At 43.9% G+C, this 12,314-nt stretch overlaps 5 protein-coding genes and 1 non-coding gene across 8 annotated transcripts; 2 read left to right on the top strand and 4 right to left on the bottom strand.

Annotated features, from left to right (window-relative positions):
- Positions 1 to 37: 37 nt before the first annotated feature.
- CG10301 (uncharacterized protein) lies at positions 38 to 1,218 on the bottom strand (the record flags this gene model as incomplete). The annotated part of the gene is made up of 3 exons (NM_142916.3): positions 38 to 371; positions 487 to 859; positions 926 to 1,218. 3 exons carry the CDS (start codon positions 1,216 to 1,218, stop codon positions 117 to 119), a joined length of 921 nt encoding a protein of 306 aa, NP_651173.2. The 3' UTR covers positions 38 to 116.
- A 1,645-nt stretch (positions 1,219 to 2,863) lies between these two features.
- Gba1b (Glucocerebrosidase 1b) lies at positions 2,864 to 6,572 on the bottom strand. Of its 2 annotated transcripts, none has more exons than NM_001275951.1 (9): positions 6,479 to 6,572; positions 6,269 to 6,411; positions 5,867 to 6,026; positions 5,648 to 5,795; positions 5,275 to 5,595; positions 5,088 to 5,217; positions 4,896 to 5,009; positions 4,312 to 4,835; positions 2,864 to 3,564 (listed from the first exon to the last, which is right to left on the bottom strand). In NM_001275951.1, the coding sequence occupies exons 1-9, from the start codon at positions 6,537 to 6,539 to the stop codon at positions 3,465 to 3,467; spliced, it is 1,701 nt and encodes a 566-aa protein (NP_001262880.1). In that variant the 5' UTR covers positions 6,540 to 6,572; the 3' UTR covers positions 2,864 to 3,464. The 2 variants fall into 2 exon arrangements, with proteins under 2 accessions (NP_001262880.1, NP_001097888.1); NM_001104418.2 differs by having other exon boundaries at positions 3,169 to 3,564.
- Positions 4,230 to 5,015, top strand: asRNA:CR44052 (antisense RNA:CR44052). The gene is made up of 3 exons (NR_074055.1): positions 4,230 to 4,471; positions 4,528 to 4,837; positions 4,918 to 5,015.
- Positions 6,573 to 6,833: 261 nt separating the features above from the next.
- On the bottom strand, positions 6,834 to 8,615 carry Qsox4 (Quiescin sulfhydryl oxidase 4). The gene has a single exon (NM_170084.3). The coding sequence runs from the start codon at positions 8,584 to 8,586 to the stop codon at positions 6,901 to 6,903; it is 1,686 nt and encodes a 561-aa protein (NP_732891.1). The 5' UTR covers positions 8,587 to 8,615; the 3' UTR covers positions 6,834 to 6,900.
- Positions 8,616 to 8,770: 155 nt separating this feature from the next.
- On the bottom strand, positions 8,771 to 10,755 carry Gba1a (Glucocerebrosidase 1a). The gene is made up of 4 exons (NM_142915.3): positions 10,658 to 10,755; positions 9,593 to 10,605; positions 9,155 to 9,497; positions 8,771 to 9,093 (listed from the first exon to the last, which is right to left on the bottom strand). The coding sequence occupies exons 1-4, from the start codon at positions 10,719 to 10,721 to the stop codon at positions 8,828 to 8,830; spliced, it is 1,686 nt and encodes a 561-aa protein (NP_651172.1). The 5' UTR covers positions 10,722 to 10,755; the 3' UTR covers positions 8,771 to 8,827.
- A 266-nt stretch (positions 10,756 to 11,021) lies between these two features.
- CG31468 (uncharacterized protein) lies at positions 11,022 to 12,048 on the top strand. 2 transcript variants are annotated; one of them, NM_001275950.1, is made up of 2 exons: positions 11,022 to 11,196; positions 11,257 to 12,048. In NM_001275950.1, the coding sequence occupies exons 1-2, from the start codon at positions 11,175 to 11,177 to the stop codon at positions 11,475 to 11,477; spliced, it is 243 nt and encodes an 80-aa protein (NP_001262879.1). In that variant the 5' UTR covers positions 11,022 to 11,174; the 3' UTR covers positions 11,478 to 12,048. The 2 variants fall into 2 exon arrangements, with proteins under 2 accessions (NP_001262879.1, NP_732890.1); NM_170083.3 differs by having other exon boundaries at positions 11,257 to 11,528.
- Positions 12,049 to 12,314: the final 266 nt, after the last annotated feature.

Raw genomic sequence — 12,314 nt, 5'->3', positions numbered from 1 at the left:
TAGTTGATAAGTGGGTGTTATCTTTAATTGATCGACTACAGCAGAGTTTGGAATGTTTATATGGATAAACGCTATTGTGGGAGGGAGGGTCTAGGTTTCCTGCTTCCGTGCTGGTATCAATCCCAATTGAGACGACGGAAGGAGCCATTGGCTCCAAATTCCGCCTCATATGTGGCTATTTCGCCGTGCCGCAGCTCCTCAATGGTCCCGTAGTTGCAGTCCTGCTCGAAATAACCACGATAGCTATTCAACAGGTCCTCCATGTAGGCCACACATTCACCCAAATGTCCATTGGTACCGCCATACTCCTCCGGCAGCGATTCCTTGCCAATGTGCTCGATTAGCTCTTCGCTGTTCTTCAGCACGCGTATCTGAAATAAGATAAACATATCTAGCCTTAATTGGTACTGAATCTCTAATGGTTACTTTATAAAAACAATTTTATCACGAAGGTGATAACTTGCTGATTAAGTTATCAATACCCACCGGATAGTTGACTTGCATGCTAAGCACGTTGTACAGAAACATGACGGTACCCTGAATATCCTTGGGCATATTTATGATATACATCTCCTTCACTTTAAGGGGGCTGCAATTGTAGAGCCAGTTCCACCATTTGCGAAATAGAACCCTATCAAAGCGTCGCATCTTATCCGAGTTGACGCCCTCGAGGTCAATTATTTCGCAGATTCCCGCCAAGCTGGCATAGTCATTCTCCAGCGCAATCACCTCCATGGCCATCGACGAAAAATGATAGATCTCCCGCAGCATGTACAAATTGGGATCGAAATGACCGAAACGGGCTATAAACATGGCACTACGGCTATCACCCTTTGGCATATCCGGATAGAGACAAACTCTAAGAGCAAAACCAGCGTCTTAAGATAAATGACTAACTTCAAATGTTGGAATAACATTAGCTCACCCCATCCGATTGATGTCCAGAAGTCTTTGAGTCACACAGCGGTTATTCATGATCTCCGGAAATAGATTGTAGTGGGTGAAGTAGCGATCGATCCGGCGCTTGGTCTCCTCCAGGCTGTAACGGCAGCGTCTGAGGAAGGCGATCAGGAAGTCCACATCTGTGCGGGCGCGCAGATGCGGCTGCTGGCGAATCCACACGCGCAGGATGATAATATCCTGCTGAATCCTGTCGGGCGTCTCGTTCACCTCCTGCTCGGCCAACTTGGCCAATGTCGGCGAGAGCGGACGTCGCATTTTGGTAACGGCTATGCGGTGTTTGATGGCATTTGGGCCATCTAATTTGCCTATCCGTGCTCCCCCATCTGGTGGTGGGTGGCCCCCTAATCTAATCTTATCGCCGAGGCGAATCGGATTGGGAAAATACGACCGCTGCATGATGGTCTATGCTTATCTATACGCATTTGTAACTTGCACTTTTTTCCAGCTCGGAAAATGGGATTCGGATATGTAAGTATGTTTGGGAGAGAGTGACATGTACTATATATGGGAAAAATAGCGCACATCCGGCGCCTGGAGATCTCTTAAGTGCCCATCTCGTGTGCATTTGGGAAATGGTTGCAGATGCACTGAGAATAAATTAGTGTGGAATGTTATCCAGAAGAAATGAGTATGAACTTATATACTTACATTCAAATACATATTTTATTTTACAAATGTGCGTGCCATCTATTGTGGCATCAATATTTTCACTTCAGCCTTCAATTTGTCCCCATTTTTGTTAGTGTACCAGAGTACCGTCTTTTGAAATGCGATCTGCGTTTAATGCCCGAAATAAATCTAACGCTAAATGGTATCCAGTTCGTCGGTCGTCCGTGCTGTGAGCATTGAGTATTCAATTTGAGTGCCTGCCTGTCAGAGGGCATTACACACCGACATCCCGGGTAGGTGGCGATGTGCCGTTGGAGTTGACATGGAACACCTACAGCCGGGCAAATTGCTATGACATGGCGCTGTCAGCTGCTGACAAGCCGGAGAGCTGGAGATCTGTACAACTGTGGAATTGGCGATCTGGGCTCCCAGGAAGCGGATCATCTACCCACTCCGTCAATAACTCATAACACATTATGGCCATGGGACTGGGACTAGGGAGGATTTGGAGTGAGTACATCCAGTGGAGGCTGTGCTTTGATCTTGCTGCTGACAGGGCAGCGCGTGTAAATTCCCTTTGCAGCCAGCTCATTGCTCATGACGCAAACATATCGTTGCCATATTAATAATGAGCCTCATTAACAGCTCGCTGCACTGCATCATCGCACTCAACACATTGCCCAATGTTGCCACTGCTTTCCTATGTTGAGAAAGGGTGAGGGTGTGGCGGCATGTAATTGACACACTCATTGCTGATAAGTGTATTTTGTTGTAAGCACTTCAGATATGCAACCAAACCCCCGGAATGCATATGCTGCACTTGAGGCAAGTGATGGATGCCCCAAGGAATCGCTGAAAATCTTGACACAAAAGGGTATGGGATTAATAACCCAGTGATTGTCTTACTGACGGCTAAATCAGTCTGCAGAAGGACCTTTGTACTTAAGAACACTGCTTAATTACATACATAAAAAAAAATAATTACTAAATTTTTAATATATATAATAATATAATAAATGTAAAATTCTTCATAGTTTCGTGTTTATTTTAAGCCATTTTGTGTGGTTAAGATAATTGTGCATTCACTCACATACTATTTGCTCACAATTAATTTTAATTATTGAATATTTAAAAATATAATATAAATGCAAAGTTAATAATGCTTTTGAAAATTTTATCAAATCAAAAAAGAAAGTGCATTGCTGCCACAACCAGCAGTCATATGGATTTATAAGCGTTTCATGTTTTAATTTATAGACTTACATAAAACGCCCCATTTTGTGCTCTAAGTGCGAGAGAGAGAGAGCGGAAAATGCGGGGAAAATGCGAGGAAAATGGGAAAATGCATTTGCTTGGCGCTCAATTGACAATCATATTTATAGAGCATATTGAACAAATAGACCAGACACCGCAACGCTAGCCCAAAGATAATATTCGGTTGGCCGTATAAGTTCCCGCTCGACTGCCAGTTGTCACTCAACTTGATCCGAGATATGTTCCTATATACTACATAGAACACGCATGACGTTTGTACTTTGCCGTTCCCCAGCTCCCCCCCTAACACCAAAAATAAAAAAAAAAAACAACATGAAAAGTAAACGGCAAATGAAATTTCATTGTAAACAGACGCGTTCCGGCAAATTGAGCAGCTTAAACAAATTTCCGTTGTCTCCGCATATCAGGCATTACATCCTGGTAGCGAGTCGAGTCCCCCATCTCCACGTATCCATTATCCTGCTCATCCTGTTGAGCGCAATTTATTGGCTTCCGTTGCGCCGCCGTCACTTGAGCCTCAATTGGTCCTCTGGGCAGCGGCAGCTGGACCCATCCCCACTCCTACTGGCCTAGTTTAAATTACTACGAGTATATTGTCGGGTTCCGGGAAGGGAATCTCATTTGTAGAGCACCGTGTGCCAGGAGCGCGGCGGCAGGCGAAGCTGGATCGCTCCACGCTGGCTATCATCGAGAGTCACGTCCACCGGCAGGTTCTGGCTGCAAGATTACGGAATCGATTACGGATCTCAGAAAATGTTTGATAAAATGCACGGAGTGCTGCTGGCCCTCCAATAGAGGCATTCATAAAAGTGAATCGCAAACGTTGTCGGCAATTAAGTTGACGCACTTAAGCGGCACCATCGCAGATGCAACTCGAAATAGAAGTGTGCTAGGCACTTGAAAAAATCATTTCGAAATTAAGTATGTTCTTAAACTATTTTTAAAACGATTGCCAATATTACAATTTTTCCCAGATTTAAATGCAAAAGGAATGTCATTGAATTGGGAATTTTGTTACGAGCTCAACATTTTATATTTAATTCATTATAGTTAATGTTTGGGTCAAAAACAGCAGAAAACGAATTTGGCCAAAATTCAATATCTACGAAGAGTAGTTTTATCATAACTTGGCTAAAAATACTCCTATAGCCAAAATAGGAACTGTTTTTTACAGCTAATAACCAATGCTAACCATTCCTATCACTTTTCGGTGAAGTTAGAAAAATTAATTTTTGAGTCAATTTTTGCATTTTTTGTAAGGGGTAACATCACAAAATTTTGCAAAAAATTCACAAAAAAATTTTTTTTCAAATTTGAATGCCAATCGATTGGAAATGTAATTTTGAGCCTAACACGATATGCCACCCTACATTTGGACCAATATTTTTGATTTTTTGGTCAAATTTCGAACGGAAATAGGAACTAATTACTCAAAATTTAAATCTTTTCTTCGAGTGCACTTACCCATTGTAGATTATCAACGCCACACTGCCGTCTGGTCGCTGGAAGCCAACAACACTCAGCTGGGTGAAGGGATTGCTCTGGTTCTCGATCCGCGTCTCGATGCGCACGGAGTCCGGCGGCAGAAACTTGGAGAAGTGGCCTATGGCATAGAAAATCGGCTGTTTGTATATCTCAGAACGACTCGTGGCATTCACAATAATCGGAGCATCCACAAAGTTCTTAACGTAGTTCGGACCGCCCTGTTCGTCCAGCACGAGATTCCAATCCAGCCAGCCGTTGAAGTTGTGCGTCAGATCCTGGGTATAGGCCCTCATATAGCTTTCACCACGCTGCCAGCTGCCCAGCTCGGGACCATGGGTCTGCCATGGCTTATCACCGATGCAGGACTCCGTGTTCAATAGCAGCTTATTGGGCATATCCGTATGTGCCTGGTCGATGAGTTGTGGTCCTATCAGTTCATCCCAGTACCAGTGAACAGCTAGGCCATCCAAGTAGTTCAGCGAATTGTTGCGGGAGGAGCGCATCTGTACAATTGCATTTAATTATATTTAAATTTAATATAATTTTTTTTCTTTTTCGCATACCTTTCGGAACCACGTTGGGTAGGTGTACCGCTGATCGTCGTTGCCAAAGATGAGCACCTTGCTCTCCGCCGAGTTTCTGATGGTCGGGCCCAGATTGTCGTTCAGCCAGATAGCCTGGTCGGAAAAATGTCGACATGCTTAATAGCCAGAAACGTGATCGATGGCCAGTGGCCAATTGCAAATGGCTCATACCTGCTGCCAGGGCGTCCAGCCCATGCTCATGAAGTGTACAAAAAAGAAGCCAATGACGCCGTTTAACGGCTCATTGCCAGTGGATATGGCCCAAATCGGCATATTTTTAGACCGCATGAGTTCGAGAAATCTGCAAGAAGTGCCAATCGCTCATGAATGGGAAATGAAATGGCCAGATTTGTCTCACTTGAGGTGATAGAGGGCCCACGTTTGATAGTATTCCGATTTCAGCTGCCCGAATCCTGTCCAGCGATTATTGCTCTTCATCCAGGTTGGAGCACTCCAGGCAGCGCCCATGATTTTCAGAGAATCTACTTTACCGATGATCTTAAGGCGTTTCAACTGTTCCACTTTCTGCAGATCCCGCGGATCGAGTTCGGTAAAGTTGCTCAATTTCGGATCATGAAGAGGCAATTCATTGTATGCCCAGGGTTCCATATCAAAGTCGGAACCGCCAATGGACATTCGTATAGTGTTGTAAGCAATTCCAACCGGATGAAAATAGGATCTGCAAAATAACTAGTTAAATATATATGTTTATTGCTTAATATCCAACTCACCTATAGACATGATCCTGTAGCTCCACCGGAAGTTCTTTGAGTAAGTACGAGACTGTTCCTGTAAATGCCCCACCAAAAATGGAGACATTTTGAAAACTCTGCTCTCGTTTCACGAATATGCGATATGTCTTAATGCTGGCATTAATAACTAAAATTATTCAAGAGTTCCTTGGGCATATAATTTTTTTTTATAAACTATTTATAAAGCGTTTTAGTTACACAGGCTTTGGGGAATGTTGGCCAACTGCAACCAGGCCCTCTCCTGATCCACAACAATTGCATCTGCCTTGAAGTTCTCATCGGTGAACTGTTTGTCATCTATTGTTATGGGTTTCTTTTTCGAGAGATCCCCTGTCGTCTTCTTGAAGCGTAAGCCATCCTATGAAAATAGTTACATTCAATAAACCAATGTTCGCAATTATTTTATGTGTTCAATATAAAACTAATCAAATTTAAATCCGTTTCGTTTAGCAATAAATTAGACATGACAAGCCACAGAAGAAAAGCGAACTATTCCAAACAGACTTTGAATCTAATCGGAATAATTGACCTAAGCGTGTCTGCTGGAGCAGTCAATAGCTAATGATGTGACCGCGAGTGCGGACAATCCTCCTGACTCACCTTGCTGGAGCTAATCACCACAATCTGCGAGATATCAGTGAGCTGGGGCGGTTCCAGATAATCGCAGTAGGTGCTGTTGCAGACACACACGCTTCCATGGCTCGTTTCGCGCAAATCGCAGGGCAACTGCCAGTCGGGAGCACCTGCAATGCGTTTCATTTGAGGAGTCTCATGGCCAGGTAGGCATGAATTTATTGTTTTCTCACATACCTGCAGAGATTGCGATCACTGTAGTAAGAAAGCCAAGCAGTGGTGTCTTCATATCTGGCATCTCGGGCCAAAAACAATGCGTCCCGCTCGAAGGCCCGTCCACAACTGAGCTCAGAAACGAGAGCAGGCCGGACTGCTTTCGAATAATCAAACCAACGAATTTCACTCAATTTAATGTTTATGTTTTCGAACGCCACTTGACCCGGCTCGGTTGTTGATTTGATAAAGCAGCCGGACCGGCGAATAGTAGCTACAGTCGCCAGTAAGGTGATCCCACTTGGAAATCCGCGCACGCAATCGAAAGAAAAAGTTATGCAAAACCAGTGGCGCCAAAAGGGGGAATTTAAAAGGTAATGAAACTATCTATAACCATTTATTAACCATTTTTTTTAATCGTAAATATTACAAAGTTACATTTTTCTTTATTCAATTGCATGTTTTCCGGATGACATTCCGAACCAACTAAGGTTTTTTAAGGTATATATGCCTTTCAGATAGTGCAATACTTCTTCGGTGCGCCATTCGGTCGCGTTGTTTCTACACTTGGGACAATCTCTTTCGCTTGGAAACTGAATCTTTGGGAATTTCGGATCCTCTGTAGAATCGCCGGCCAACTGTTTGTTGACATAATTATGCGCTTCCCAGAGCCACAAAATCTGTTCATCATCATTGGTCACATTTGCAATTGGTCGGAGCTTTTTGAACTCGCTTATTTTCATATCACACTCCTTGCAGTTCATAAAGAATCGTACATATCCGAGAAATACTAACAACACGGATTTGGGCTTAAGCTTTTTCGACTCCACACTAAGATAATGGAATAGAACCCAAAGGGAGCAATTAAAGCCGCGCAACGAAGGACGAGAGGCAATACAACCAACATATTGCTTTCCATCAAACACGTAATCCTTTACTGATTTTAGCAGCAAATTTTTGAATCCCACTCCGGAAAGTTGCTTTTTCACGTGCAGGGAATAATAGAGGTTTGCCAGCTTTTCCCGCGCCTCTGGCTTCAAGGGACTTGAGTTGTATATCAGTTTAACGAAATTTCGCAGAACAACTATCTTTGCTCCGGCAAAGTGCGTAGTTCCTGGGAACTTTACATTAAGGATTTGATCGATAGCCCGTTCCAGATCGGCTCGATAGATCCGAGAGGGATGATGCTTGTGCTGCTCGAATATCTCATACCTTAAGGCTTCACTTATGTTGGCGGGTGGGGTTTTTGGCAACGGTTTCTGGGGCTTAAGGTCGACAAAGATCAAGAATTGCTTAATGGCAGCCACATAAGCCTTACTGCTATCCATCTCGGGTGTGAGAAATAGCAGTTTTCCAGCTTTATTTACCAGAACCACTAAGTTGGGTACGGGCGATATGCCAAATTTGTTGTAAACATCATGATTGTCGAAGATCCGCACAACCACTTTCCTGTAGGGCAGCAATTCAAGAAGGGTATTTCTTCCGATCAACGAAACTATTGGATTATCCTCATTGCAATCGCCCTGAGAGGCATACTTTTCCTCCATCGAGTTGCCCGTTTCCAAGTGCGGCAGAAAGTGGTCTAAACACATTTGGAAAACAAAAGCAACGTACTCGATATCCTTGTGCGTTTGAAATATATGAGCCACATTGTCCTGCCGCTTAAACATTTTGAAGTAATCAAGCTTTTGAAGATTTAGGGCCAGCTTCGATTGTATCTCTTTGGGATTTCGATGAGTGATCTCGGTACCCAGGTTGTCTGGTGCTAGCTTATAACTCGGTGGAAAATATCGCAGAGTTGGCGTTTTACGAATGCTGTAAATGCTACATATCATATCGTTCTCATCCTTTCCACAATCTAGTACATGGACTTTGAGTAATCGGTGCCACTTGTAAAGTTTACGAGATAGATTCTTAAACGCTGGTATAAAGTTCTGGCTCTCCTCGCAGAATCCGTTAAAGAACTGCACCAGTTTCCCAGACGTTGGTTCACTAAGTCCGGACTCGAATGATGCAAAATCCAGCTGCACCACATTGTCATCCGCATTAAAAAGTAATTCGCCGCGTCCAGCGGAAAGAATCAGGACGCACAAGAGAAGTGAGAAGGCTGATAAAGTATCGTTTGGATTCATTACAAAAAGATATACGTTATGCGACTGGTAAACTGCCACTGATGAATCTATATAATTTAGGTGTGATTTGATTCGGTTGTAAACCCAAATAAAATGTGTGAAAATTGCAATTTTCCAAGCACTGAGAACTTTGTTGACTTCATTAAGCCTGATAAAACACCTTGCCTATTTCACAAATGGAAATCACCAAGTTGAACATGTCTTTATTTAATTTTTTGTTTTGTTTAGAAAAAATAAGTTTTCAACTGTACAGCAGAGTGTGAATGGATTTGGCCGGAACATTGACAACGAACTGACCCCGAATACTATCCACCAAAGTGATGTCCAGATCGGCGCGACCACTATTGAAGAGAACGGCGGTGATTTTGTTGTCCGGTCGCAGGAATGCAACGGAATCCAGATTAACATTACTAGGTACTGCATCTATGCGAACGGATCCCTCTGGAACCCACTTGGAGAAGTGACCAATGGCATAGAACATGGGCTGCTTGTAAAACTCCTCGAATGCTGCAAGAAAATCATATCACTAATCACAAACAGAATAAATGGAAGTATTAAAATATCCCACTTGTTGTATTCACAATCACTGGGGCATCCACCGTGTTGTCCACGTAGTTAGGACCGCCAATCTCGTCCAGACAAATGTTCCAGTCAATCCAGCCATGGAAGCCCAGCTTAATGTTAAGCAAGTAATCTCTGGCATACTTCTCGGCCCGCTCCCAGCTTCCCAGCAGAGGAGCAGCTGCCTGCCAGGGCTTGTCCCCTATGCAGGACTCGGAAACTATCAAAATCTTGTCGGGGGCATATTCCTTGGTCTGTTCGATAAAGCTGTTGCCAAATATTTCATCCCAATACCAGTGCAGCGATAGCCCATCGAGGTAATCAATCGAGTTTGGTCGAGTGCGGTTCATCTGGAAATATCCGCGATAAGTAATGTGAACTTTGTCGTTTAATTGGTGCTAATTTGGTCATGCGTCTTTTGATTTATTAACACTGAACTACTTACCATTTTAAACCAATGGGGAAAGGAATAGCGTTGGTCATCGTTGCCAAACAGGGTGATGTCCTTGAACTCAGAGTTACGGATCGTGGGACCCAGATAATCGTTCAGCCAAATGGCCTGAGTCTGTGGCGTCCATCCCAAGCTCATGAACTTAACGAAATACATGAAAATGATGCCATTCAATGGTTCGTTGCCCGTGGAAATGGCCCAAATGGGAATGCCATTGTCCTTCATAAGTCTTAGCCAACGCAGATGGTAATCGGCCCAAGTCTGGTAGTAAGCCCTCTTGAGGCGTCCAAATCCTGTCCACCTGTTGTTTGTCTTCATCCAGGGCGGGGAACTCCAGGCAGCTCCTTTGACCAACAGATTCTTCACTCCGGACACCTCAATGAGACGCTTGATCTGTGCAACTCGCGTCACATCATGCGCGTTTAGTTCATCCATATCGGATAGCTCGGTGTCGCCCTCCTCTTCGGCATAGGACCAGGGTTCCAAGTCAAAGTCACAGCCGCCAATGGAAACTCGCATGAGATTGAAGCCCAGTCCATCCTCGGCGTAAAAGGACTTGTACAGATGGTCAGCCAGTTCCGAATGCTTGAAGTTCTCTACCAGGTATTCCACTGCTCCGGTGTAGCTGCCACCGAAACCAACCATCTTCTGGTGGGTCTTACTTCTGTCCAGTCGCAGGGTTACAGTGCGAGTTATGGAACTCTCCCGGGACTCCAAGGTAAAAGCACTGTCCACCACCTTATCGAGCAAACGAGACAGGATTGTCGCATTCGCAGTCTCCTGCGTGGGTTCCACATAATCCTGCACGGTAAACTTCTCCTCCTTACCGAATTTGTCACTAGTTGTGGAGAACCGAAGTCCCTGTTTGGAACTGGAGATAAGGAACCACTCATTTTCGTCCGTCAGGACGGGATTCTCCAGATAATCACAATAGTCCGCCGTGCAGACGCACACTTTGCCATGTTCTGCATCGATGAGTTTGCAGGGGATCGATTCCGATTGGCCACCTGCAGGTCCAATTTAAGTTAGACTTTCTGTTTATGACTTATGGCCACTTACCAATTGCTGATACCAGAAGCACTCCAAGCACCAGCATTCCTCTGCTGGCGAACATTTTTCCCATTGACCGTTCACTTCGAACGCTGCCACCTGATTGACACCTGGTTCTTTTGGCAAAACGCAACTGGAGGTATTTGCTGTTAATCTTGCCACTTGAGGTTCACTCGAAGACAAGGAGCAGGAAGTTTGGCTGATAAGAGCATTTGACGATTACGTTTCTGGCTAATAGGGCCATAATCAGTGTTATTTGTATTAGACAGATTTTTATCTATTGGATCATCATCATCATCAGCTAGGCCTTGATTTTAACTTTTCCATTTAGTTAAAGGGAGTTCGGGAAGTTTTCTTCATTCCCAAGTAGAATCTCGTTCGGCAAACAACTCTTTTTAGAGTTTCAAAATTTTACATATTTCTAAAAATAACTTACAGTTCCTGACCTTTCGTAACCTTTGCATACGCTCATCGATTCCAAAACTTCGCTAAAATAAATAAATTTTGAAATCGTTAGTTTAAAAGCATGTCGTGCAATCGTTCTTTTGGTAAGAAACTTCCGAGCCCAAGCAAATTCCACTTGTTGAACATCATTTCATTTCTTTTAGGACCTGGCCCTGGTGCCTACAATCTGCCCAGCACCTTTGGGTTTAAGAACTGCGACAAGAGGATGCAGCGAAGTCCACAGTTCTCATTTGGCAGATCGTCGAGGGCGTGTAATAGTCCTAGGATACCGCAGGGACCCGGCCCAGCAGATTATCATGTGGGCAAAATAACGCGATATGGACGTCCTGCATCGGAGGACTTCAATGTTTATCGTCGTCGCTAATGGGTTAAGGAATTTGTTTAAGGAGTAGTAAATAAATGGAAATATTTAACTAAGCCCAAGTGGGCTGGGCGTAGATTAGTGGCTACTAATGGCAAATTTGCACAACAGGTGTATTGTGTTCTTATCAAGTCTGTCAGCGCAATCATCTATTTGGTGACGGATTAGCAGATTTTTTGTTGAGCAATTACTCGGTTATTTATGCCACACGTTGACTATAAATAGCTGCCCCACACTCTCCTTCCATAAAGGAAAATCAATTTTCAGCATAAAGAACGAGAAATTCATCACAAATTGGTCGGGGCCAAATTTAAACGGAAAAAAGGAGATGCAATGAAACGGAAAATGTGACTAAAGGCTAAAAGTCCATAGCCCGCTTATCGGGGCCGCGGCACACTCGTTTTGCCGAGTCTTTAAGCCATGTCTTTAATCTCCATCTCACCCATCCCTTCACCATCCTTTCCATATCCAGGGGAGTGCTAATAATAAAGAATCCCATGTCATGGCTAAAGCTTTAAAGCCATGTGTGTGCGGCTGAGTTTGGTGTTAACAAAAACTATTAACAGTTCAATACAAAAATTGTTATGTACAACTAATGAATGCTCTTTCTTTTTTTAAGTAAAGAATATAAAAACTAGAGAACCACCTTGATGCGTAGAATGGTTTTTAAAACCCAACATACCCTCCTGTAGGTCACCATCGTAGCCATGCTGAACACAGACACAAACAGAATAGAACCTTGGAGTGGGATCCATCTGGCCTGGTTGTTGCTCTGCCCGGCTGCCTTCGGCCTCCTGGCGAACTGGCTGTTCGGGCCGTTTACTCGGCTCGGTTCGTCTG

This window comes from Drosophila melanogaster, chromosome 3R, assembly GCF_000001215.4.
Source record: "Drosophila melanogaster chromosome 3R".
In the NCBI taxonomy this organism is placed as follows: Eukaryota; Metazoa; Arthropoda; class Insecta; order Diptera; family Drosophilidae; genus Drosophila; species Drosophila melanogaster.
The sequence above is the reverse complement of the archived record's forward strand: the minus strand, read 5'-3'. Positions and strand labels throughout refer to the sequence as shown.

What these genes read in the sequence shown, in the direction of transcription:
- Gba1b (NM_001275951.1), bottom strand. Translation starts at nt 6,539, where the DNA reads ATGCCAGATATGAAGACACCACTGCTTGGCTTTCTTACTACAGTGATC. An exon ending in TGGGCCCTCTATCACCTCAA is followed by an intron (nt 5,218 to 5,274) that starts GTGAGACAAATC and finishes CACTTCTTGCAG; the next exon opens with ATTTCTCGAACTCATGCGGT. An exon ending in GCGTTGATAATCTACAATGG is followed by an intron (nt 3,565 to 4,311) that starts GTAAGTGCACTC and finishes GTAATCTTGCAG; the next exon opens with CCAGAACCTGCCGGTGGACG.
- Qsox4 (NM_170084.3), bottom strand. Translation starts at nt 8,586, where the DNA reads ATGAATCCAAACGATACTTTATCAGCCTTCTCACTTCTCTTGTGCGTC.
- Gba1a (NM_142915.3), bottom strand. Translation starts at nt 10,721, where the DNA reads ATGGGAAAAATGTTCGCCAGCAGAGGAATGCTGGTGCTTGGAGTGCTT. An exon ending in TTCCCCATTGGTTTAAAATG is followed by an intron (nt 9,498 to 9,592) that starts GTAAGTAGTTCA and finishes GGATATTTCCAG; the next exon opens with ATGAACCGCACTCGACCAAA. An exon ending in AGTGATTGTGAATACAACAA is followed by an intron (nt 9,094 to 9,154) that starts GTGGGATATTTT and finishes ATTTTCTTGCAG; the next exon opens with CATTCGAGGAGTTTTACAAG.
- CG31468 (NM_001275950.1), top strand. Translation starts at nt 11,175, where the DNA reads ATGTCGTGCAATCGTTCTTTTG. An exon ending in GTCGTGCAATCGTTCTTTTG is followed by an intron (nt 11,197 to 11,256) that starts GTAAGAAACTTC and finishes CATTTCTTTTAG; the next exon opens with GACCTGGCCCTGGTGCCTAC.